At 40.1% G+C, this 27,139-nt stretch overlaps 1 protein-coding gene across 1 annotated transcript in view; it reads right to left on the bottom strand.

The window, feature by feature from the left end:
* creb3l1 (cAMP responsive element binding protein 3-like 1) overlaps window positions 1-23,669 on the bottom strand; it is a 32,752-nt gene extending 9,083 nt beyond the window's left edge. Inside the window, exons 1-6 of the mRNA XM_051943450.1 lie at window positions 23,312-23,669; window positions 11,390-11,522; window positions 9,845-9,931; window positions 1,161-1,315; window positions 987-1,068; window positions 251-453 (exon numbers count right to left, since the gene is read on the bottom strand). Coding sequence (XP_051799410.1) covers window positions 251-453; window positions 987-1,068; window positions 1,161-1,315; window positions 9,845-9,931; window positions 11,390-11,522; window positions 23,312-23,422 — 771 coding nt within the window. The 5' untranslated portion in view covers window positions 23,423-23,669. The remainder of the gene's footprint in view (window positions 1-250; window positions 454-986; window positions 1,069-1,160; window positions 1,316-9,844; window positions 9,932-11,389; window positions 11,523-23,311) is intronic.
* Window positions 23,670-27,139: the final 3,470 nt, after the last annotated feature.

The following is a 27,139-nucleotide window of genomic DNA, read 5'->3' as shown; positions in this document are numbered from 1 at the left end:
AGGCTGAAGTATGAGTTGCAACTGTTGGAAAAACAACTGTTTGCGTTTTAAAGGATTACCTTCAGCCTATACAGCTTACTTTCAAACTATTTCTTGACACAGTTTACTGAATCTGATTATTTACAGAGCCTAAAATTGCTTCTGACAGAAAATTGGTGTATACTAACCTATAAATTTAATACGCCACATGTGTTAGAGAAAGAAAAAGAGTGGAGAGGGGGAGCGGAAAGACAGATGTTCTTCAACTCACATGTGGCGCAGTGAGGAGAGGTGAGGAGGAGATGGCTGAAGAGGAGGAGGAGGAGGAGGAGGAAGAGGCGCGACCTCCCGGTCTCTGTTGTGGCTGTGGGGACGACGGTGGCAGGGGGAGGTGGGGGGAGGAGGGTGGGAGGGAGCCGTCGCTGTCGCCGTGGTTACTGCTGGGAGGAGTGGGCGGGAGCTGGAGGGCATCGTCTAGAAGAGAGGAAAGCGTTGAACGAGCGCTGCCAATTTCAGCTGCCGAGTGTCAACAAAACTCCACAGAAAACACTATTTATTAGTTTGAAAACATTTTGGTACAAGAGAAGAGTTTTGCTGCTGTAAAAAAAAAAAAAAAAAAAAACAGAAAATAGGGTAGTTTAAAACTGACTGATTGATCCGGAGATCTTTGTATTGCTGTGATTACTCTGGAAGACAGCGGCAGAAACACAGAAAATGCCTCTCAGTGAGAGAAGTCAACAAACTCCGGTCACATTTTCAGAGTTGTTCTGAGTTGAATTGTTTGCAGTCTCTGGACTCTGTATCATGGTGCCTTAAGGTTCATCACGGGTTGCAGAGCCCTCACTCACCACTGCAGCTTAGATGATCGAGTTGAATGGCCCTCTGTAACGACTCGCCGTCTTATCCACTGGTACACTTTTTTTTGGGTGCGTTTGTGTTGAACTGAACTGTGATACTGCTGCGGCAAGTGTGTGTGTTTGTGCATCTGTGTGTGTTGGGTTGTGTACCGCTGGGCAGGCTGAGGTACTGTCCAATCTCTCTGGGTTCATCTTTTACAGCTACTGGCTTCGCTTCATCTTGACAGCGCTCCTACAGCAACAAAAACACATCGACAACGGTGAACATCAACGGCAACATCATTCGTTGTGGTTCGTTTTCAGACAGACCAGATAAATGCTAACCGTGTGTTTCCATGGTGATCCTCTGTGCGGTGGGGCGGGGCTTAATATGAGAGGCGGGCCTTCCAGAGGCTGAGGATCTAACCTCTGACCCACATCAGGCTCCTCCTGTTTCACCAAGATGGCCGACAGGTCCTGACTGAAGCTCCACTCGAACTCTACAAAAAAAAAAGACAATACCAGACAATAAGCTAACAAATTTGTTCTGCTCCAAAGCAACTGTAGTGTTTTATTTACCCTTGTTGAGTCACTTTATCCGATTTACCTAAAAGAGTAGACCATCTTTTCAAATGAAGCTACTTGAGCAATTCTACTTAACAGTTTGTCCACTTTTTATCAAAAAATTGGCAGAACCGCATCATGCATTTTTGGATTTTATGAAATGGTTGAAACTACATACAGCATTCACGACAATGATCAAGCCCAAATTTGAGCCCTGAGAAGATCCTTTACAAAAAGCAAAAAAAAAAAAAAAAAAAAAAAAAGAAAAGAAAGTTCACCAGATTCCTCCCCAGGCAGGCTTTGCTGTAGGTCTGCCAATGGGAAGTAACTGGTAGCTTATAAATCACACTTTGAAAGAGCTTCCCCAAAATATTTGAGCGCTTCCTGACAAGGCTGGTTATTACAGACTGCTGGACAACGTCGCTCTGGCAACTGTGGTGCATAATTTGTCTCCAGCGAGTGTGTGTATACCCTGAAATAAAAGACGGGCTGAACCGGCAACTCGTCTTCATTATCCTTCCTGAGAAAAGGAGCAGTTGCCGCCTTTAAACACTGCAGAAAATACGCATAATCGAGCCATCCGACGAAGAGGGGAGAGTACAATTTTAAAGGAGGGTCACCAAAACACATTGTGGGTATATTTCTAAGAGTATCTCACAGGTACTTGACTGTTTAGTCTACTTTCAACTGCAGGAAGTATTTTTAGGGACCTGCAGGGCTGCAGAAAAGCTACCAACCAGTACTCCTGGTATCCTACTGGGATAGAAACCTTCTGGATGGATCTCTGAAAAGCTAAAACTGACAAGGACTGATGTTAACTGCTGAACGAGAAGCAAACTGTAGTGAGTTGAGACAGTCTGCAATGAGCCCATAAAACGGTGTCAAAGTTGTATATTTCTTTCATTTTTTTAAAAAATCATTTACTCATTGAGTCAATAAGAGCTTCCATTAAGGCATCAGTGTCATGCCGACTTTTTATGAATGCTTTTACCATGAGATGAGAGCATCCTTTAGGTTTCTGAGGCTGTTCAGATTTTTAATTATAAATTTAAGGGACTTCTATTGTCAAGGATGTGATAAGATGACAACAATTATTCACTGGAAGGAGGATGGTGCAATCATTCAGCAGATTAATTAGCTTTTTTTTAAATTTTGTTTTTAGACTCAAATCATCCTTCGAAAACCAGATTAAATCATCCCGCTGGTACGTAAAGAGACCGAGAGCTGCTTATATCATTTTAAAATCTTTATATTTTGGTCTGAGTGCTGTTAATCCCACACAGCACGGTAACCCCACTGAGAATAACTTACAAAACCTCCTCTGACATTATAAAACATTATTTTTCTATTTTCAAGAGGGTCTGAGGAAAATCGATTGGCAAGAGAGCATCATGTCCATGAAACACGATAACCAAGTCAGCTGGATATAAAACCTGGATCAGCCGTTTTAAGGCCGTGCTCCAGATTTGGTTGTTTCCAGATTTTCCTAAGCAGACTATGGCTGCAATTAACAGTGTTACATAATCTAAAATAAAACAACTAGCTGGCCTTTCTCTTTCTTAACTCCGAGCTTTCCATTAGGTTTCTCATTAAGACGCTTTAAAGGAGTATTCCATTAATTTCTCCATGGGAAGCATTACTCAGCCTGTAAAGAAAGGCACACATTGTCTTCTGCTGAACAAAGCTCTGGTTAGATTTGAGACTTTGAATTCAAAGCAGAAAGCCTGTGGTAAAAACTGAGGATGCACAGTTTGAAAAATGTGGGAGACTTGTATGATTCACAGTTTTTGACTCGCATTGTGGGTTAAAGTTAAGGAGTCGCTGCTGCTTCAGATGTGAAAATTCTGCCTGTTCTTCTGCATGATTATATCAAATGGAAATTATGTAGGTATTCGCAACCTTTGGTCAGAGATAATAATGATGGACAAACCAGTGGGTCTAGCACAGTTGGTGGTTTGCTGCATGTGCTTTGAATTCAGGCCCTTTAAAGGCGAGCTGCTCCAAAGGAATCTCATTAGGCAAAAAGTCACACATAAAAGTTTCTTAACTTTACCTTTAAAAGTGAAACCATGACTTAACTTTTCAAAAGTTAGATGTTAAGTAAAAGGTAACTGCGGGCGGAGACGGTGGAGCGAGTGCGTTTCATCAAGTCAGCATCAAGACGAGAGCTTTGATGTTTATCACAAAACACACAACCAAAAAGCTCCCATGGTGAAAGAGAGGAGCTGCTGCTGCTGTGTGTGTGAGGAGTGAACATCACATTAATCACCTCCTGGTCTCCTAGCAACATTCTGCTGGTAAAACGCTCTGAAGTTTACAAGCCGTGTGTGTGTTGGGTGGAAGCAGAGGGGGGTGGAGGTGTGTCTGTCAGGGAGCTGGTAGCTTGTCTCGTTATCCTGTCCGTCACTGCAGCAGAGATCAGCGCAGACAGAATCCATCCCAAAAACAAGCCCTTGTGACTTCTTTCTCTGCTGTCCAAGGACGACCAATAAGTCAATGGTTAGGGTCAATATCAGAAAACAAACTGTCTTTGAGATGAGTGCTGGAGCTGATGGAGTCATTTCTTATTAACAGCTGCACTGATGCCATATCTATTTTCTGTTGTTCATTTTAACCCAACAGTACAAATATGTTGGGCCTATGGTGATCTGTCCATTAGCCAAATGGGTGAAGATTAAAGTGGAACTGAAGTGCAACAGAGGAAAGATCTTATTGTTGTCAAATCTCACTTTTTATGGTGCATATTTCACCTAAGTTGCTACATCAGCAGGTATATGAAGATGCAGTGAGCTGGGCTGCTATGAGTCAGTGGCAATGTCAGTGTTGTCACAATCGCAGATTTCCTCCCAGAGTTGAGCAAGCCGCAGTCCAAGGCTGCAACTAACAATTACTGCTCTTGCGTTAACTCATTTAATGCGCGATTATTTTCTCAGATAAGTGATTAGATTAGGTTTTATCAACGCCCTTTGGAGAAACTTGTCTTTGTGTTCACAGGAATCAAGTAGACATAGCAGCACACATCCCAACATGGATTGTTACACACACCAAGATATTACACATTTCCCGCATATAAGAGCCATAATCCCCCACCCACATTGATTCTTGATTATTCAGTCAATCGTTTGGGCTATTTTAAAACCCCAAAAGGACAGGTTCACATGCTTTTAGAGAAAATCCTCACTAGAGAGAGTTCAGCATTTTCTGCTTGACTTTCAAATTCAAACAACTGCCTGATCGATTAATCGTTCAAGCTCTACTGCAAAAATAACAACACATTGCGCCAACTGTAGGGCTGGAAATAAACCGTATTATGCCCTTCACTTTTCCTTTTTGAGCTGTGGCAGGGGAGCTTTTGTCTCAGACCTCAAAACTTAACTTCATTTCAAATTCGGTAATGGAAACGGTTAGATGTACATCGCAGGAACATGTTACGTTTGCTTAGGGGACCTTTATTACGGTGGTTCCATGGTCTGGAGAGCACAGCTGAATCTAATAAAGTCATATGCATGTTTGATATAAACAAGCTAATGAGCACCATTTCATATTTTCATGGCAACCTCACTGGACAAACCTTACTGGCGCTTTGAGGACCCCACTGTTACCAAGCACTTCATCATGCATTTTGTTTTTTTGTGATTTAAAGCAAATCTTTCCTTCCATTTAGACTTGAACATGACGGCACATTCGTTACAGCTTGTTATTTCAAAGACATCATTCAAATGTCATCGATTAGCAGCGTGAAATGTTTTTGGAGAATCAATGCACACATCAAGGAAATTCAGTTTTAGGGTTGGGTCAACCATTCCCCCCCATTTCCTCCATCCTCTGTATCAGAAAGAGCCTCACAAGCCTCTCCTAATGAGGCCATACCCGCTGCTAGCCTGAGTCCTCGTTAAGCCCGCTGCCCTCGTTAAGCCAGGGCGTGATTGGAAGCCCTCTACCAACATTTTTAATGAAGACCAGAAGCTTTGAGCTGTGAGGGGATTCATGGGTATTCTGGCATTTTCATCAAAGAATAAGAACGGCACAGAAGCTGTCAGCATTGGAAAAGTAAAAAGAATAAAAGAGACCGATTATTTTCTGCAGTTGCACTAATTATCTCATTAGATATTTGTTGATCTTTGGTCTCGAAATCACCCAATAAATAATACTTTCATTGTTTTATGACTAGAAGTCCTACATAACTGCAAGTAAAATGAGCTATTTAACAAGGAAAAATTAAAACTGGATGTATAGTAGATAGATTTTCATGCCACATAGTAAGACTTAAATAAAAGCAAGCAACAAATAATTATTAAACTATGTGCAAGGGCTTTCAATAGTGTTCTATATTTTTGTAGTTCTTTCCAGTGGGGAAAAAAAAAAATGTAAAAGACACTGAATTAAAGTAATAACCGTAAAATGTGATGCTCTCTGCTCTGACTTTATGGATTTTCTTTGGATGTTGTTAATAAAAAAAAAAAAAAAAGTCTTCCTGTGTGGGTAAAATACTGTAAGGCCAGGTAAGAGATCCTGTGTTAATGACCAAAGGCCGCGGGCAGTCATCACAGGGGGTTAATGGAGGAGAGGTGGAGGCTGTGTTTGATCTCAGTGGGGCAGCAGTAGTATTAAAACATTAGATGGATCAGCGCAATAGGAGCTGCAGTAAAAGCACACAGCTTCTCTTTCACTGAATAAGAGCAACAACAACCACGAGGCTGAGAGAGAAAAACAAAAATCTTGCCGCAAGTTTCAATAATATAGGGTGCGAATGTGTGGGCAGTGCCATAAAACATCATATTTAAAACGGCCTTAGATGAGCTGGACACTCCTGCGACATCTTTATGAGATGTTCTGTCAGCGCTATGGAAGATTCACTGGGAAGTAGACCTTTAGTTGTTTGATTATTCAAAGACTTGTGACAAACTGGTGAAGCATGAGGTTATCTGCATCTGTGCTGTTACATTACTTCTTTTTATATTTATATTAAGCTCACATGGAGCAGTTTGCTAAATAAAGGTATGTTTCAATGAATTACTACAAAGTAACTTGCAAAAAAATTGTTTTCAAGCAAGTTCTAATTGATTTCTTGTTTTTTTTTGTGGAAAACATATTGAATTTCCATCTATGGTGTGCTGTGTTTGTTGTACTTGATGGTTATTTTTGAGCAAAATGGGTCCAAAAACAAGTTCACTGGGAATGATATTATTAAAATATGTACAGATGTGACCAATTTAAGAAGGAACCAACACGAAGTGGGCGAGTAAAGTCTCTATGGTAACTCTGCTGGAGGGAGGAACATTCTTCCATTTCAGTTCAACTGGGTTAAGATCTGTAAATATCAAGGTCATAGCTTGAGATCCACACAATTTTCATTCAGTCAGTTAGAGTGCTGATGCCCAATGCATATGGGAATTGTCATCCTGGAAGAGACCATTCCCATCAGAATGTTTCATCATAAGACAAAGATGATCATCCAGAACAACTTGATTTGCAGTGACTCTTCCCTCTAAAGCAGAGGTGTCAAACTCATTCCAGTTCAGAGGCCACATTCAGCCCAAACTGATCTCAAGTGGGCCGCAGCAGTAAAAATCACAGCATAATAACCTATAAATAACCACAACTTCAAATTTTTCCTTTGTTTTAGCGCAAAAAAAAAAAAAAATACATTCTGAAAATGTTAAATGGTCATTGTCTAGAAATTATTTTAATTTACAGCAAATGTCTTCTCTGTAATTTTTACACTTTACAAAGTCATCCCGCGGGCTGGATTGGACCCTCAGACGGGCCAGTTTTGACCCGCGGGCCGCATGTTTGACACCCCTGCTCTAAAGGGACAATTGGACCCAAACCTGGCAGCAAAATGCCCCCTGCATCATAACACAGCCACCAGATCCTGTTTATGTCAAATGAGGCAAACTTTACCTTTGACTGACTCATGATCAGAGCACCAACTGCTGTACACATCTTGTAATCCTGCCTAGACAGGGCCTTAAGGTGCTGTCAGTGTTCTTGTCAAACAAGACACACCAAGATCAGTGAATCCTTTCATTTAGAACAGACACGACACGGTATCTGAAAGGTCAAGAACTTCTACCATCCCTTGGTACCTAATTAACCAGACTCATCATGACAAACGAGCAGCTGCTCCTCCTGTCTCTCTGGATGTGGAGAAGGCCTGTGAAAGGCAGCGAGCTCAAGGATCCTTGGCAAGAGTGCTCTTCTGAAGTCTGCAGTGAGCTTCACCGCAGATTAGAGTTCAATACCGGGAACTGAGATAGCAGTATTTATGGCCAAATCTTTCCAGATCCTGCTGCCGTTTAGGAAAAATGCCTGCGAGATTCCAGGACTTTTTGTGCCTTTTCATTCACGTATCTTCTATATATATTAAAAGAAAGTTTCCATCGCTGAACTGCATTAATTAAAATCAAACAATTGTGGAACTGCATTCAAACATATTCTGTGACTTTTCAGATACAGCTGTCTCATCAAAATATTGTTGATATCAAGATGGCAGGAAATCCTCAGGAAGTGCCATAAAATATTTCTCAGGGTGTAAGCAAATCAGAGAATAAAACTATCCAGCAACTGTTCAACAAGTGGCTAAATCAGATACGCGGTTCATAACGGAGTGTAAAGTTGCACTCAACAGGCGTAACATCGCCCTAATCTTACAACTAACAGCCAGACAACACTCCTTAAACCATGACCTGTAGAAACGGCTGCATGCCTCCACTGCAAATAAAACTCTTTGGTCATTTTCTCCAATGTGCCCTTCACACAAATGTAATTTAATGATTATGACTGATGCAAATCCAGTTTCATTTGTTGGCTCCGGGGGAATAAAAGTGATATTTTACGGTATAATCTCAGGAAGTAATGAAATGTTCAACCCCGGTGGAGCCTTTATGACACTTTAAACTTCTACATGTAGCAGCAGCAAAGACAAACAAGTTATTGTAGTGCAAGAAAAGCACAACAGTATCATCACTACTTGTTTTGCGTGTGAGTCTAGAAAAGGTAAAGACAGAACCAAAAGCAATGTTAATTAACAGAACCTGAATCGGTCAAACTGTAGTACGCCGTTTCTCTTTTCAAAAAAAAATGTTGCCTTAAAATTGCCTACCTCAAAAGTGAAATAAAAAGTAGTATGAATATTTCTATAAGAACCCATATATGCATGGGCACACTGAGGTTGAAATGTAAAACGGCATAAAGCTAAAGTAAACATCCGAGTTCAAACTTTGGCTTTATGGAGCAGATGCGGGTTATAAAATGCATGCATGCAAACTTTCAAAATAAAAAAGGCTGGAAAAGATTCAGATCCATTTGATGTGTGTTTGTGTACCATATGTGAGCGTCGGCTGATAGTTACACAACTACAGACAGAGAATGAACAAGAAAAGCTGCAGAAAAAAAAACAAAAAAAAAAAAACTACCTTGAAATAAAGGCTGTCTCAGTGTTTTATTATTTAATGCTGATGTTTAGTGCCATAAGATGTCATTTTACCGTTTAGAATGTCCCGTTTGCTTTGGCATCAGTGCATATACATTCAAATCTAACTATATAAGCTAGGTTTGGACTGACTGGAGTGAATCTAATCCAACGCTGATTTATAAAAAATTTTATTGTCTCTGAAGAGGAAAATATTACACTAAGAAAAGTCTAGCTCACAGTGTTGCACAGAAAATAGGCATTTGCTAAAAATACACAAGCCAGAAAGTTGTTTTTTCATGTGAGCCATCTATTTTTTTGGTAAATGTGGCATTTTCTATGCAGGTAATGTGATATTTATATCATTAAAATGGGTTTAATTGGATTAAGGGGGACAGAGAAGCAGAATGATAGAAAGCAGGAGTCACAGAGAGAAAGAGAGAGAGAGAGATAACCTGACAGAGGAGAGAAAGAGTTTCCGCTGGCTTCGGCTAAAGCTGCAGACTTAAAACCATATGCTTGTCATAGTGTTGTGTGGGTCTGTGTGTGTGTGTGTTAGGTGGGCAGGGCTTAGCTGGAGGAAAACTACTCAGACTGGGATCCTGCTGCTCAAACAGCAGGATCCCCGGGACAAACGGAGAACAGACGGCACACAGAGACAGACGGAGAGGGAGACAGGTACAGACAGATGGGTAGAGACAGACAGAGAGGATGACATGAGGAGATATTGAAAAGGATGAGTCAGTAAGAGAGAGAAAGATGGGCAAAGCAGGATCTGAAATGTACAGTATCTGTATGGTCCACTGCAGCAGAGATATACTCCTACAGGCACTGCTTACAGTCAATATAATGGACAGCAGATTATGCCAATCACAAATGATATATGACAGACAGTGGATGTAGCCAATCAGACTGCACGCTAAGTGTAATATCAGACAGGAAAAGTGAGCCAACCAGATAACCAGAGAGACAGCTAGCATGACAGGAACCAGACTAAACACCAGCAGCACAGTTCGTTGGCTCTGCGCATTGTTCAAATGAAGTATCCTACCAGACTCTTGGTCCATTTTGATTGACAGGGCAGGACTCTGGGGGGCGGAGTCTTCGCTCAGAGAGTAGCTGTGCTCTGCTTGAATATCTGCGAGATTAGAGGGATGGAAAATGTAACCGTGCTGGGTTCATCTCTCTATAGTAAAAAAGATTTGTTGGTGGATTACTGGTAGCAGCCAGTGCAGGTGCACAGAGCCTGAAACCCCCCCAGCGTCTGCATTCTGTGGCGTTTCGTATCATTGATCTCAACGATGATCGTGTGTTTAATGGGAAGATTCACCCTCGCAGGATCCTTGACGCTCAACAGTGCGGCCTTTTCCGACAACTCTAAATGCACAACTGCTATTAATGATCATTGAAACATTTGTAGTTGTGTATACTTTACAAAAAGGAGCCACAATGCCTGTTCAGTTCTTGGCACCTGATATACGAGCTGTGACATAATGATATAACTAATACAGGAAAAAAAGGCCACTGCTTTCAGACATTTTTGCCTATTTTGCCACCAAGGCCTTGATGATAATCAGAAGAGCTCGACCTTCTCATAAATGTTCTTCTCAATATTCATTATTTACTATCAGCAAGCAGAGTTTGCTGCATATTTTATGTCCAACAGCGCACAAGCATAGAATGACAATTACAAGACTCTCGCCATCACTTTAAATCAGTTTTGATGACTTATTTGTATGAAAAGGATATCAGATAAATTTTTAGGTTTACTTTTTCCTCTCAGCTGTCAAATTATTCTGTATTTTTGTCGTGTTGTTGTTGCACTTGAGTCTTGCATTGGCTATTTTAGGTTTAAATCAAATTTTTTTGACAATTTTATACTGTTATTAGAATGTCCTATATGTAAATTACATCCATGCAGCTGGCATGAAAGATGATTATTACTGGATAAATGCATCACAGAGCCCCTGACATTTTGAATATGCACATTTGAATTCTGTCTGTGCATATCTGACCTTCCTCTGCTGTTCAGGCTTTTATGTAAAAATGACTCAGGTGCTTACAGAGACATGACAATGATAAAATTACATACTATTTTTTCTGTTCCTCATATCGTTGTCCTGGGAACCACAATGACGACAGCAATGCTAATCTGTCTGAAGTGAGCTTAAGAGGAGAGTCGCGAGGGAGCGTGTGCGTTTTCCTCCCGTTGAAAGGCAGGGGCTTTGGAACTTTCTCTCATATCATGAAATTTGATGTCTTTGGAGTGCAAGAAGCCAGCGTTAAAGTCAGCGAGAAGCAAAGAGTTGATACAGTTGGTCTCCAGGGTTTCAAATCAAACCGAATCTTTTCTATATAAAAGCTGGCTAAAGAGGGGAGCAACTGGCTGCTGTGCTGCAAAGGAAACACTTGGACCTGAAAGCATTTCAAAGCAGGATGATAGTGGAAGGAACAACCTCTGATTCAACCCGAGTGAACTTGTATTCCACTGGATTGTTACACGTTATATGCATTCATTTTCAACTGTTGTATTTAAACACTATGTTGCATGTGTATTCTTGTCATAATCATTTATCCTAATAAATGAGGGGCTCACCTGGGCTGCTGTCCATGTCGATGTGTAAAAGTGAAGGTCTGTCTGCCAATAGGGGTCGCTCTAATACATGGTCGTCAAAGAAACTGTTGAACAGTTCACTGCTGAAGTCGTCCATCTGGTCACCTGAGAAAGGCTAATAAATACAAACAAGGAGACACAAAGCGTCATTAGCCGTCTTGTATAAAACAAACTTTGCACAATTCAGTGAAAGCCACCCAACAGAGCTGTTTGTCCTAGCCAAAGACAAGTTCATGTTTTGGAGACATTTGTGGAAAGATGTGGCCGTGTGCTTGATCAGGCATGCTTTGTTAGTAGTTTTATAAGCTTGGCATGTCAGGAGACCAAAGCTTCTAAATGCATTTGCATCAGCCACAGCAGATTAATGCTAACAGGATCTGTGGTTTCAATATTGTATCAAAGTTTAAGACTTTTTGATGCTTGTATAAAGTTTTTGACCCTGAAAGAGATACTCTAGAGACTACAGACTGCAAATAGGAACCATTTGCATTTTTAATTCAGCTGATCATGTCCCCGATTCAAAATCTGATAATACTCAACTCACAAGAGTCTAGCTAGTACAAAGAAAAGCAGCAAATCCTGGAGAAGCCCGACCAAGAGAAATGTTGGAAAAGGACTCAAATGACAAATATTCAACCTGTAGCTTCAGTTCACCTCTCAGGGTCAGAAATTAGACATAGACCGTGTTGATGCCTTGAGGAGTCAGTCAATGGGAAACAGCATTGATAGATAATCCTCAGTCTGGATGAATGAGTCACTGAGCTGAGAGCTGTGTTCTGGAAACCTAGGACAGCATGGTGCTCTGATTTCACTGGTTTTTACACACACACACACACACACACACTATGAGTCACCATGGTCTTCAACAAACATGTAGAAAGCAGAACAAAAGCAGACACTCATACTGGCGGGTCGGGGCCCAGTAATATACTCTGCTTGGAGGCTCCTCAGACAGTGAGAAAAAAAAACAAAAACAAAAAAAACCAACTTGATTTAATTAGCAACAATCACAAAAAAAAAAAATAAAGATTTACATTTTTTATTCCAGGAAATTAGTTTAACCTCCTCTGCAAAACCTGCCAGAAGTGTCAGAGCAGATAAAATCGGCCCAGTAGCAACAACACAGACATGACTGGATAATAAATACAGCTCGAACTTCAGCATGTTTCTAATACAAACAATGGATCAAATGTGTAGAGTGAAAGGTTCGCTCCTTTTCGTCAGCTCTGTGGAGGGTTGTCTGTTTTAGCTCATTGTTTTGGATTTCCATCCTGTAACCTCTGCTCTCATCAAACAAGTGGCAGCAGGCAGCTTGGATAAACTCATCCACCCAACAACAGAGCATCCGTAAGATACCATATTTATCTAATTTTTTTTTTTTTTTTTTTTTTTTTTTTAGTGCATACTTTACTTGAGATAGGTCTACATCAGGACTTTCTGAGCACTACCTTTATTTAGATTACCAGATTCCAGTTGCCTGTAAACACCCAGTATGCTGAATATTTGTGCGACTCATGTTATGCTCACACGCCAAGGATTTACATAAATTTTACGATTTGGATGTGCTTTAAAAGGTACTTTTGGCTTAATTTCCTTTGTCTTTTTAATGTATGCATATTTAGAAGCTTCAGCATTTGTTGAGAGGGTGAAAGAGAATAAATATGCCAGATGAAAGATTATTAAAGCAACATCTGCTTAAAGTGAACAATCCTGCCATATTCCTTAAAACTGGGGTAGGCAGTTATTTATTTTGGTATCACTGAGCCAAAAAAATCCACAACAACATTTCAGAATATTGTAATATTTAAGTAGATTGGCAGGAAGATGGACTTCCGTACCAGTCTTTGGCTGTGTTTTGAGCTTTAGAAGATTAAGCCCATTCTGCAAATGCTGATGTACAGTGGAGGGTTGGTACTAGATTTCATTATCTCTTCTGCCTGACCAAAGCTACCTAACCTGAACCCTCTGAACCTCCAATATTAGGCATCTTGTCTTCAAAAAAAATCCCTAAAATTGAATTAATTTATCAGAGCTGGTAACTGTTAGCCTAGCCGCGCTAGACAACCCACGGCAACAAATTTAATTCTCTGCCAGGGTGGGTCTAGTTACCCTCCATAAGGCTCGAGGTTGGATTCTCCTAAAACTGGCCGGACCAATCACCATGAAGTGTAGAGTTAGAAGGCGGGCGTAACGAAGTGACGACAGAGGCGCGACGATTCTGACAGAAACAACCGGCGCACAATAAACGGTTATCTTTCGACTCGGCTTTGGACACAGCCCTTAAAGATTTGAAGCTAAAATTCAACTTGAAAGATAAACAAAGGACGGCACTGAAGTGTTTCATTGAGAATAAAGACGTATTTGGACGTATGCCGACGGGATATGGCAAATCCTTAATATACCAGTTGGCTCCGCTAGTTGGGAAGCTAACGGGACTTAGCCACAATCCGCCGGCGCTCTAGGAACTATGTCAGCCTATTCGTTGCGTTGATTGGTTGTATACCTACCCAATTGCTGCAGAGTGATTTGAAAGACAATCTTTTATCCCGCCTCCCTCCCTGTCAAGAGGTCCTAGACCCTTGTGCCTTCAGAACATGGGTCTAGCGCGGCTAGGCTAGGTAACTGTAAGAACAGAAGGATTATTTGGATTTTGTGCTGCAAATCAGTCCAAAACAGGAAGATGGCCTTATTAAAAAGAGAGTCTTACACAATAAAACATCAGTCAAGACTTTCAATGCATACTTATAGAACTGAAGTTACACAGACTTACTATTTCACTTTGACAGGTAATTCCATTTTTCTAATAATATCTGCATCTGCTGTAGTGGTCAATGAGGCTGTGTAGTAGATTTACCTGCCAGTTTTGCCAATTGTAGCCAATTAAATTAGATGTTTACGCTAATTTTTTAGCACCATGGCTGTGCTCTGTGTGCACATATGAAATGTGTGCCTATTCCTGTGCTCCTCTGATGGTAGGGGCTTAGGACAGAAAGAAGAGACTTGCAGAAAAATGGCTATATTTTCTAACTCTGATAGCCGTTTGCTCTTTTTTCCCCATTTCTGCCTTCCCCTTTAAATACAGTCCAGACAACCACATTTAACAGCAACATTCACAGCTTCACACACGCATTATCTCAAAGTCTGTGCGAGTCTATATTTGTGACTTTGAGAGGTCAAGTGTGTCTCTAGTGAAAGTCTGGGACACATGCAGCTGCCAAATGAAAACATGTGGAGCAAGTACACACAAACACACACACACTGGGGGAATGAGTGCAGATGCTGGGTAGGAAAAAAAAAAAAAAAAAGCACAGAAGCACAACACATGAAGAACAAGTGATGTTTTGAAACTCAACAGAACCATGCTGAGGTCTGTAAATAACAAAAGGGGAAAGGTTTGGGATTTGGAAGCTTAACAGACATTTTTCACACATGACATTTTGATTTGTCGTAGCAGGAAAAAGTGCAGGTGTAACTAATGGCATTTAAGATCTCTGTTACATTTAGCTGCTGCAGTAGCCCGTGGCAATGAGCCAGCTTATACTTGACAAGAAATAGCTCAGCACACAAGTGCAACTTGTACTAATCTGTATTTCTAAACTATGTGGACACATCCAACCTTTAAAGCCTACTTTTACTCACTGCAATCTAAAATCCTGCACCTTTATGGAAGCAGCAAAACAAGGCTAGAGTGACATTTAGAGAATTCAAATATATAATTTTTTATGCAGTGGTACACAGCTATAAACCCAACTAAAATAATGGAAGTTGATTTCTTTGATTATTTAGATGCAAGGCTTTAAAAAAAATAAAAAAAAACCTGGAATCAACATGTGCACAGGTTGTTACCAATACTGGAAATAAATGTATTTTTACCACTTAGATTTTTAATTTGCTTGGAAACTTCTCTTCAGCCTGCAGTTCAGTCAAATATTCCCTGAATTTTTGCTGAATTGATCACAGCTGAGTTAGTCATAGCTTCTCTGTTGCACCAATGAGAGCTGAATTTTTCCTTTTTTACAGAACCTGCTTAATGCAAATGATATATGTTAAAAATGAGACGCGTAAAATAAAGCAATGTTGTTGAAATATCACAATTGCAAGCTCTGGCTCAGATAAATGATGCAATTCAGGTAATTTTTTTAAAGATAGCATACCTTTCAAACCTGCCAGTGGGTTCAGAGAGTTAACTGGCAGCGTAACTGCTGGTTCACCTTCACCAAAACTAGAACTGGAAATGAGTCAGTTGATTCCTTACCTCAAGACTCACTACAGGATAAAGAAACTGACAGCCGCTGCTTCCCCAGATGTGCGTGCACACAGTCAGTGATCCTACTCCTTCACATACAAGTGAATGCCCACTCATTCATAAACACCCACACACAGGAATAGTGCAGGTATCCTGACAGAGCGGCCTTGTTCTCCTGCTGCACTAGATGTCAAAACAATATCCGTTTAAATAACCTCGACATGGCCTCTTTCATACTGCTCCAATAGGGAATATAGGTCACATTTAAGCTAGCCGGCTTGTGGATAAACAGTGAAAAGTTTCCTAATTGGTGTATAATGGAGCAATGCAGCGAGAGAAAAAGCAGAGAAAGGTCCATAAGTGAAACGCTTACATATATAAGATCGAAAATGATCTTTCGTCGCTGCATTCATCCCAAAGCGTCAGCCCATATGTAGCAGTCTACTTACATTGCTAATGTTATATTCTGTGGCACTTCCTGTTCCAGCAATGACCATGTAATGTGACATTTGCAACCCTGGGCCTCAGTTTTGTATTCAGCCTCACTAAGTGACCCAATTTTGCAATATTTAGCCGGGTTACGTGGGTTTTCCACTCACTTATTTCCAACACACCTGTAGCTTGTGATACAGCTCTCACCTCCTACTAGCACAACCTTGTATGAGGCTAATCTTTTATATTCCATCACCTGCCGCAGTGATAAAGAATCCACGGCCATGTTGACGTGTTTTTTCCAACGTGTTCAGGTATTCCTGCTGGTGAGAAGACCTCCTCTCAGGGCTGAACATGTAGAGATTGCTCCACTGAGATCACCCTGATTTTTGCCATTGTAGAAATCTACAGTCCCTGTGGCGCAAAAACCTGGAGCTGGATGTCACACGGGATAGAAGTGTGGCTCCCATTTTAACACTGATAAATGTCATTACAGTTTGCGTTGTGGGAAATCAAACCATGCACTGTTGCGCTGCAGCCAGAAGTAATCATTAAAATGTCCTGTTCTGCAGCCATCTGTCTTTTGCAACTTGATGTGAAACCTGTACAGCAATGTGGCTTCAAAAATGGGTAATTTTCTTCATACACTATGGAAACGTTAAAAGCCTAACATGACAGGTGCTGCTTTAATCAGCAGACACAGCACACAAACCTAAACTCTGCATCACAAATTCAAACCTACAGCATGCTGTCAAAACACATCTGACATCAATAAATGATTGAAACCTTTCTCTAAGATTTCTTCACTCCTGAGGTCTCAATATACATGCAAACTTGTGTCGTATAATTAAGGAAGTTCAGATAGTATTTTGTCTTCCATGCCCATCTGGATGCCTCTTTTCTACCGGCCATGTGGGTATTGGTGTTTGCAGCAGTCAGAATTCTAATTAGATGAACTTTGACTACTTCTGAGTCCTGAGCTCACTGAGCAGATTGTGTTGTCTCTCAAAAAGAGAATATGAAATCATCTTCAAAATCTGATGCCGCTGGAAAAATCAGTTCAAGTGTTTAGTCAGCAAATGATCAAGAACGGATTTAGTTTACATCATAATACTGAGGAAAGGTGGCACAGTGGCTATATAGAGGGATATATTGAGGAAAAGAATAATATTAAATAATAAAAAAAAAGTAGAAATGTCTAATCAGAGTTCATCAGGATACTGCAAAAACATTCAACGAATAACAACTAATCATATGTGACTTGGTTTTGTCAGGAAAAACAATCAAATCCAAGCTTGATATTGGACTCTTTCATGAAACCCATTTTCTTCCACATTTCTCATTTAAAGTTTTGCCACAAATAAACATTTTTGCTCCAATCTGATTCTGGAAACATAAGAATTCAAGAGAAAACTTCTGGGACTTCTCAGCTGAACTGTAGGCTGTTTGCACAGAGCAGATGGGAGACTTGCAAAAGTGAAAGTAGTAAAATACCCATAGAATGTAAGGTCGCCATTTTTTTTTTCCCAGTAGTGGCAAGAGTTGTGGGCACTTGGAAAAAAAATGTCAATGTTCATTTCAACTTTGTTCATTTTTATAAAATGAGCAATCAAATAAATTCTACTTTGGTCCAACTTCCAACCATGATTATTTCTATAGAGGTGCAGGATTTTATATTTCAGCAACAAAATCTGCATAAATGTGGATGTATAAATGTGGGAAATAAAACACCCAGAAACTGCTTGGGGTGCAGAGGGTTAATTCGTGAAGGGGATGGAGAATTTCACCTAATTAAAATGCAGAAAATATTGTGTTTCACCAATCTATTGTTCAGACAAAAGGTCGACATGTGGACTGTTTTCCAAAAGCTAAACCCAGTGCTGATGCTAATCTGTAACACATCGCCACTGACATTCAGTAGCAAATGCAAAACAGCATTTTCTCATAACCGTCTTGGTTCATCAACTTTAAAATGCAGAGATAAACAAAGAAGCATGCATGCAGTAGAAGCTGGGACTGTCAGCATTAGGACAGGAAGCTTAATGAGCCTAGCGTGGATTTAGATGCTGATGCTGGAACAGCTGCAGTCAGTGTGAACAGAGGAACTGAAGTCTGGACCTGTCATTACCTGAAACACTGCCCTCTCTGCTGGGAAAAGAACCACAATGGGGAGAGAAAGAGTGTTAAAAAGCAGTTGACAGGTTTTATAGCTTATTTCGGAGCTGGTGTGTCATTAGGAGGGACGGAGCTGAGATGTAAACCACACAAAGAGAGCTGGGAAAGACACATGCAAGGAGTAATTATAAATGCAGAGAGCGACTCTGTTATGCCTGTAATTAACGGTGTTGAGTCTCAACGCATCTCTCTCTCTCCTTTCCTTTCATTTGGCTGCCTCGCTGGTTCAGGTGAAAGAGGCAGAAAAACCAACTCCGGTCCGCATGTGAAGTTTGGTGAAGTTTGGAAAGCACGGGGACAAACTGGATTATCGAGAGTCGGGCCAAAAAGCGTGTCATTGCGGAACGAACATTTGCAGTGGAAACGATCGTAAAATCTTCAGGACATCATGTAAAGGCCAAAGGAAAATAAACCAAAAGCAAAAAGATATTGAAGTCATGTCGTCTCACATTCAGCCTTCTAAAATGTAACTGCCAATCATTTATCAGCTGCATATTGCAAGCAAATAAAATGTGGACAGCAGATTTATGCTGCCATAAACAAAGAAAAGAGGTTAAAAAAAATTAAACAAGGGAATGCAATCCCCAAATGTGTATGTTTGCATTGAAAATTTGAGCTTCTGGGCATCAAAGCAGCTGCATTTTTACACTAGACTGCAGGAATTAACACTGATTATCAAGAAATTTGACAGCGTGATTGAGAGATGAATTGTAAAAGCCCTACCCAAGATTTTTTTATTTTTAAATTTTTAAAAATAATGCCTGTGTGGGGACATACATTTGCCACTTTCCCGTGTTTAAAGACTTTCTTCTCATAAACAATATCAGTTAAAAGCCTGTTCAAGTGCTGCACAGTGTTTTACGTGTAGCTGTCTGTTATCTTCAGCCTCTTGCAGTCAGTTAATCACGACGACTGTTTTTAGTTAACGCAATTTATGAAGCAGCAAGTTCACTTTCCCACCATGAATGAAAAACAAATTAAAAGCAATTGTTTGAGGAGAGACAGCCACACATTCAATCATCTGAAGAGGTTTCAGTTCAAGTTGGGAAATCATCAGTCGGGCTGCAAGAAGTGAATAATTTCATTAGTGATTAATCTTTGAGACGGTAAATCAAGAACAAATATATTTAAAAAATGCTTGTTTTATTTTGCCAGTTGGGATTGTAAACTAAATATCTTGGGATTTTGTGGGATGTCTTTTTCCCCCCAATTTTTGGACATTTCATAGACAAAATGACTCATTGAGAAAGCATCTCCATATTAACACTAACCTTTAACTGCTTGAACTATTCTCATATTAATCACAGATAAACAGATGACGGAAACAGATTAATCTGTCTCCACTGCATTGGCAGACTATTTAAATAAGACAGCAAAATGAAGCGTGACCGGCTGACATTTTTAAATGAAATTGGAAATTTGACAGACCTGAAAACATCAGGTCATTATCCTGTAATCCTGCCTGCCATAGATAAGAAAATGGCAATGTTCTCTACTGTATTTGGCTGCGTGTGGTGCTGAGCGGCTGCAGTGGCTTGGCTGGATGTGGCCTCAGCTGAACTACATTTCAGAGCGAGAGAGCAGCAGTGGTTACTGTGTGTGTGTGCCGAGACAGAAAGTGAGCGATAGTTCCCAATAAAACAGGAGAAAAGTATTTTTCCTGCTCACACACACGGCGCTGCATGCCTGCACACATTCCTGCTGGCGGATGAGCAGCCAATCAGCGGCCGGCATGCAAATGAGATGGGTGTGTCTCTTTTAAGCTGGAGTACAGGGTCTGAATGGAGAGTAGAATAGAGTAAAGTAGAATAGAATCTAGGGCGGATGGAGGGAGAAGGAAGAGCAGAAAATTAAATAAAGAGAAAGTGGAAGTAGGGTGGAAAGTGTGTATAGATGCATGAGGCTAGAATTCAATCAAACAGAACACCCAGTGAACACTTTACAGCGAGAATATCCTAAACTGTCCTCACTTGACCTCATTTTCTGCATCTGTGTGCCTTGAATGATTGAAAACAAATCTGCACTAAATAAGAGCTGCAGGAATTTGCCAGGTAATGCATTTGTCAAACTATTTTGATAATAAAATTAGCCATCAAGTCGAACAAAAAAAGTCAAATATTCTCCAGTTTCAGCTTCCTAAAAATGAGCATTTGCTACTTTCAATGCCCAAATGAGAATATATGAGATAAGTAATATGAATATCTTTGGTTTGAGGTGATTTTTTTAATACTTTATGAAAATTTTATCGGCAAAAATAAAAGATTACTACCTGATAATGAAATACAATCATGAAAAATACGGAAACGGTTCATCCGTTTCAACATTTATACCTGCATTTTCCATTCATATTCAACATAATCTAAAACTGGCCCTCTTGTGTGTCTCATGTGCACCTCTGGTCAACAGTTAATAAAAAGTTAAAAGGGTGCATTGTGTTACCATGGCAACGACGGCTTGCATCTCCATGAGCTGCTGAACACTGGGCTATAGATGACATGATTCAATAACAGAAATGAATGGCATATTATTATCCCATTATGAAGAGAACAGTAGTGGCAGCTCTGTTCCTATTTTCCTCCAGGATTTAAGGAAGTCATTAGGAGTTCTCAGCTGGTGCTAAAATCTGTTATCCATGTATGATCCTTGATCCAGTGTCTGGATTTCACTTCCAAAACGAAGCTGTACTCCATGATGCCAGCGTATATGTATTTCCAGCTCAACTTAATCCTGCTTTTATTGTCTGGTTAGGAGGTGTGTCAGTAAAGGTAAATTTCTGAGCTATATTTTTAACATGATAAATCGATTAAACTGCTCTGTATGGGAGGCCATTTCCAGCTATCGCAGCTATTCACTTCATTATTTTCTTAAGGCACCTTGACCAGCTCTATGCTGCGTGCATGTATTCCTTATTCCCCCTGGTTATCAACGGGGCACAGACAGTACTGGAAGAGGTAAACATAAAACAGAGCAGGGAGAGAATGAATCCCTGCTGTAGTGCACCACAGAGCTCACCTCAATAAAAACAAGTGAATGTCTCTTAGTGCCCATTTGTTGGTCAGTTGTTCCCATTTTAACCAACTTGGAACAAAGACATGATGAAAAAGTTACTAAAATTTAGTTTAAAATGGCAAAGATGAGGGAAAAAGTTGACAAAAATCGAGTTCTCTGCTAATCTTAAGCTAAATATTTCATTTTTACACCATACATCTGAGAGTAGATACAACGCAAAAAATGATTTCAGAATCAGAGTATTGCCATTTATAGTAATTACAGAATAATATAACAGCTGGGCGACACAACCTAGAGTTAAAAATTAGGGCAAAAAGAAGATTTACAATAAACTACACAACACAATTTCAATTCTAATGTTGATCCATATCATGCGACACATATGCATTATTGTAACCAAAGCTAAAGAGTGAAACAGCCAACACCTTTTTGAATTTCCCTCAGGATTAATAAAGCATCTGTCTATCTAAAAAGAAACAAATGTGACATATATGAGTAGAAGCCACACTATAAAAAGGAGCTTCACTTTGACAGCCATATAGAAAGCTTGTAATATAATAAACACCTCATCTGCAGCCATATATTCAAAGTAATTTATGAGCAAGTGCTACACACAAAGTTAGAGACACAAAATAAATAATTTGCAGCTCATTCCACCGATTTCATTCATGGTCATCTCAGCATCTGTCAACAGAGACCGGCAGGGACTGAAATGTGGTGGATTCACTGCACTAAAGCACGTATAATCATGATATCCTGCAGAGCGGCTAATCAGCCATCGTTTCCCATGTCCTCAGTGGTACAGCCCAGCCTAGTGGCTTCACAGCACAGTGGACTACTTTATTTAGAACACAGACGGGGGGGGGGGGGGGGGGGGGTTTAAACCACAAGCAGACTGCTCGGCTGACTCACTGACTAGAATAGCGGTCTGCCTAAAAAACCTGCGGCATTTATAAAAGAAAAAAAAAGAAAAGAGGGGATGACACAAAGTGGAAAAAGAGGCATACAGAGGCACAGAGCAGAAATAAGCTGACACATTTAATGATGCTGTGATATTGTTAACTTGTTAGCGAGCAGCAGTGTCACAGTGTGTTGTTTTTATGAATTAAGAGTGCAAAGCCCAGTCAAGCATGGCAGCGTACTTTTGGTATTTTGTGTAGCCGGAGGTGCACGACACACCTTCAGCACACTTGGAATGGCATGAGGATTATTGCATTGACTTAAGGCTTGGCATTAATCATGTCAGGTGTGATTATTTAAATGCAACACATGCACAAAAACAGTGCGTAAGCTCTCCATCATGACCCATCACTGTTTATAAAGCAGTTTGTACTGTTTTGCACGTCTTACTTTTCATTACACATCTTTCAGTGTTGAGATTAAAGACTATATTTCTCAGATGCTATGAGCAGAGGAGGATTTGCAGGAAGCACTGGAGGAAACAGGTGGTTTCTGAAGAAGGTCTGTGATTTAGAAAACATTTAAGTGTCCTGTGATTCATCATGCAACTGTGAAAAAATAAATAAATATGAGACGATTTTGCAGCAGGACTGAGCTTGCAACTGCTGTAAATTAATCCAAGATAAAGACATTACTGGGAATAAATGAGGAAATATGCTTTGATTGAGGCTTAATTAAGAGAAACACTTGAAAGCATAATTGAAAAGTAGCACATTAGTAGTCAGGTGTGCCAACTGAACACACACACACACACACACACACACACACACACACACACACACACACACACACACACACACACACACACACACACACACACACACACACACACACACACACACACACACACACACACACACACACACACACACACACACAGGGTTTGAGCCCCGGATGTCTGTCAGGATCTAATAACTGCACCGCCCAGCTGAGGTCCGGCTCCGGGCGGAACAGGCAGCGGAGGTGCGTTTGATTAAAGCGGACTTCCAGCAGAAATAAACGAGTCAACAATTTGCGCTCATAATAATGTGGAAATGATGAGCAGCTGAGGGGAAGCGGGTTTAATTAAAGCCAGGACTCACCACGTTAGTGAGGAAATCTCCGTCGCTGAGTTCCTCCAGGTCCAACAGGTTGGTTCCCCCGGACGGATAGAGTTTCTCAGCCGTTAAACTGTCTAAAATAGACTCCATCATGACTGTGTGTCTGCCTGCGGCTCGCTGGACGGATGGACAGCAGCTCTTTAAAACCAACTCATTAAAAATGAGGCAGTTTTGTTGTCAGACGACTGCAGAACCGAGCAGCACCTGTGAGTGAAGCCGCTGAATCCGGCTGCTGCTGCTTCCTTTCAGTGTCAAACTTGAAAATGTAGAAATTTCACATCCTCCTGCTGCGAGGACGATGATATGATATACTCATCCAGCTCTCACCTCGCGTGCGCTGTCTCAGCCATGCGCTTATGAATATTCACAACGGACCCGCCCACCGCGTCAAATGACGACCACGCCCAGAAGCAAGAAATTTCTTCCTAATAACCACAGAATTCGTCTGAATAGTGCACCTCAAAATTACACTTAAAATACACCATGCTAACTGTAAAATCAACATAGTGAAAAGTTTACTGTCATTTTCCATATTTCAATATTTTGTTAAATCACAGATAACATCTATTAAATTACAGAAAAACTTCAAAAAGTGAGAAAATAACATTTCAAATTATTGATCACGAAATAAGACAACAAAACACTATTATTTTACAGATATTTGTCATGATAAAATATGTATAAAATCATTTTTAAACTGTTGTTTAAAAATAACACTAATAAATAATAATTTACGTTAACAGATTTTTTGTTTAAAATCATGTTTCATTGTGGGTGCATCTAGCATCAAAATGTTCTCCAGACCGAAGAGTTCAAACCTGGACTCATCCGACCAGAGTACCTTCTTCCAGTCATCTACACTCCAGCATCATGAGGAGATGATTTAGGCGTCACCTTCCTGAAATAATGGCTTCTGTAATTTTTTGATAAATGGTAATTGTTTTACCTAAATCATCTCGTCATGATGCTGGACACCTCTGGTAAAATCAAAATGACTTAGAGGATTAAGCAGTGTAGAGATGATGGATTTAATGGATATATATGCAGTATGCTGTATTAGTTCCACTTTAAAATGACTCACCTAATTGGACACAGGTGCAGCCAGTTTGTACTTAAAGTCACACAATTAGTGAAATGGAAATCAGCTGAGTGCAGTGCATATGTCTCTGTGATTGTATTACAAAGACACCCAGGCAGATTGACACATGTGCCATAGTCCTTCCATTTCTTAATGATGGATTTTTACTGCACTTCAAAGGATATTCAGTGACTTGGAAAATGTCTTCTATTCACCCTCTGACTTACACCTTTCAATCACTATTTCTTAGGGTTGCTTGGAGTCTTCTTTTGTCTTCTTGGTGTATATTACACTCACTTGAGACACATTCACTGCACTCAAATGATCTCTATGTCACTTCTACTAATTCACCTGCGTTGAATTAAATGAGTCACTTTAAAACAGCCAAATACTTATGCAATCACGTATTTTAAATTTATAGATGTTGGATATCACATTGCATAATTTTTTTTGTAAATTATTGTCAAAAAAAGCCCACTTATCTCGACCCTGATTTAATGTTATGTTAGGTTTAAGTAAATCAGCTTAATATGACAATTTGATGTTCTGTCAGGAGCGTGCAACCAACTCAGTTGCATCTATCTAAGATTTTGATGTACTTGTGTAACTGCGAAACCTCAACCTGAGCAGAGGTTTGCTCAGCTAGAATAAGCACATGTAGAGGCCATGATTGATCCATTTGTCTGGTAGATCTATTTCATGAGTTCGTGGCTCACTAGTGTGGCGTTCAGGGACTCAAATGAAACTGAGCCCTTGTTATTAAACGTATTAATTCCAGCGATCTTTTCTTGCTGTGAGTCACAATGTTCAAATCAGGCAACGGACATTGTAATATCACATCTGCGTCACTTCTATATGTATCAACAACAGTGATCGCATTGAGCTTATTATTTATTGCAACCAGTGCCACCTGAATTCATCTTTGGGTTTAAATCCATGTTGTGATCTGCGTCTGAGTTGAAGAATGTGCGTTAGAAGAAACGTCGAAAAAGACAAGCGACTCTCGAGACTATTATGACAGCCTGAGATACTGCCTGCAGCTATGACACACACACTCACACTCACAGGAAAGAGGGAATGAAACAGATATTTCTTTCTCCTCCATGATTGCTCAGGCTCGCCCATCTCATTCCTCCCTCTCATTCTGTCCCAGATTGTTTCTCCTCAGAGAGCCGGAGACACAGAGATTGAAATACAGCAGGGCGATAGAAGCCCTGTTCATTGTGTTCCAAGTATCACAGGTGCACATGTGTGTGTATTGGATCTGTGACCTGTTACATAATGCGGGTAGAGTTAAGTGAGCTGAGTGCATAAAAAGGGCATTTCCAAGTGTTTTATGTATCTATTTGCTTTGTTGTTTGCCTCTTCAGTGATGGATTTCGAAGGTTTTGTGCTTCCATGAATTTGGTTCTGACTGAAATATCTCAACAACTACGTGGAGGATTGCAAAACAAATTTCCACAGTCATTCATGGTCCCCTGAGGACAAAGCGTATGAAGGTTATGATCCCCAGGATGAACATGAGGTTGAAATTTGTGGTGGAGACAGAATTTGGCACAAACACTCATGTCTTCTCCAAATGGATTGTAATCATATTGGATTTAAATGTCTCTTTTTCTAAAAAAAAATATGACAAAATATGTTAATTTATGCAAAATAGATGGAATTCGTCTCTGTGTTTAGTGTAAATTAGCACATGTTAGCATGCTAACACGCTAAACTAGCATAGTAAACATGATAAACATTTTACCAGGTAAGCATTAACACTGTCACAAAACAGCCCTCTAAAAGGCCTTATGGAGCTGCTAGTTTTGTCATTTAGCAGCTCTCCATTTATTAGCAGCTTAAAAATGAATTTTGCTGTTTTTGTTCAGTAAATAAATGAGAAAAGCTGAATGATATGACAACAGTTGATTCAATTTCTCAGGATTTTTCTTTTTCTTTTTCATTCTGGCTGGAAATGTGGGAAAAGAGAGCAGCACATGCAGTAAAGATCAGCCTTAATGAATCCCACAGTGGGGAAATTTGCATTGCTACAGCAGCAAAGGGGATATTGCAGAAATCAGTACAAACAGAAAGTAAAATAAAATAAAATTAGAAATATACATTTGCACTGTTGCTATTGTAAAGGTTCTTCTGTATGTAGAAATTGAGCTATTGCACATTGATTGATTGCTTTGAATGTGGAAAATCACTACATTGCATAGGGTTATTCTGTATACAGAAAGATACTGGTATACAGAATAGATTGAAAAATCAGGCAGACAGGAATCTAACTGTTCTGAAGTTACTGCTAACAGAATTTGCACCTATAAGATTTGTGCCCTAATCATTCAACTGTCATGTTTCCCTTCTCTTATGTAATGTAAATAACATGGCTAGATGAATGCTAAAGCAAAAGGTTGCAAGTAAAGTGCTGTAAGACTCAGTTCTGGGTCCTTCAGGATTTGTTATTCCATCACAAATCTGAGTCTGCCCCTGACTGTATTGTTCACATTCATGCCATTATTAGGGTGCGGTGGAGGTCAAGAGAGACAAGTCCTCCTCGTCATAACGGACTACAGTGATTATCATCAGGTTTTTGTGTGTATGTGCTATGTTCCAAATCACACAATGGTTTGTTATGTAATGATCTCCTCTTACTGTTCTGGATTTTTCCACCTGACTTCTTACTCCTTTCCTGTTTTTTTTCCTTTTTCTCCCTTCTCCTTATTCATCATTCTTTTCTCTTT

Source organism: Acanthochromis polyacanthus, chromosome 22 (assembly GCF_021347895.1).
Source record: "Acanthochromis polyacanthus isolate Apoly-LR-REF ecotype Palm Island chromosome 22, KAUST_Apoly_ChrSc, whole genome shotgun sequence".
Lineage (NCBI taxonomy): Eukaryota > Metazoa > Chordata > Actinopteri > Pomacentridae > Acanthochromis > Acanthochromis polyacanthus.
Note: the sequence above shows the minus strand (reverse complement) of the source record. Positions and strands in the feature narration are given on the sequence as shown.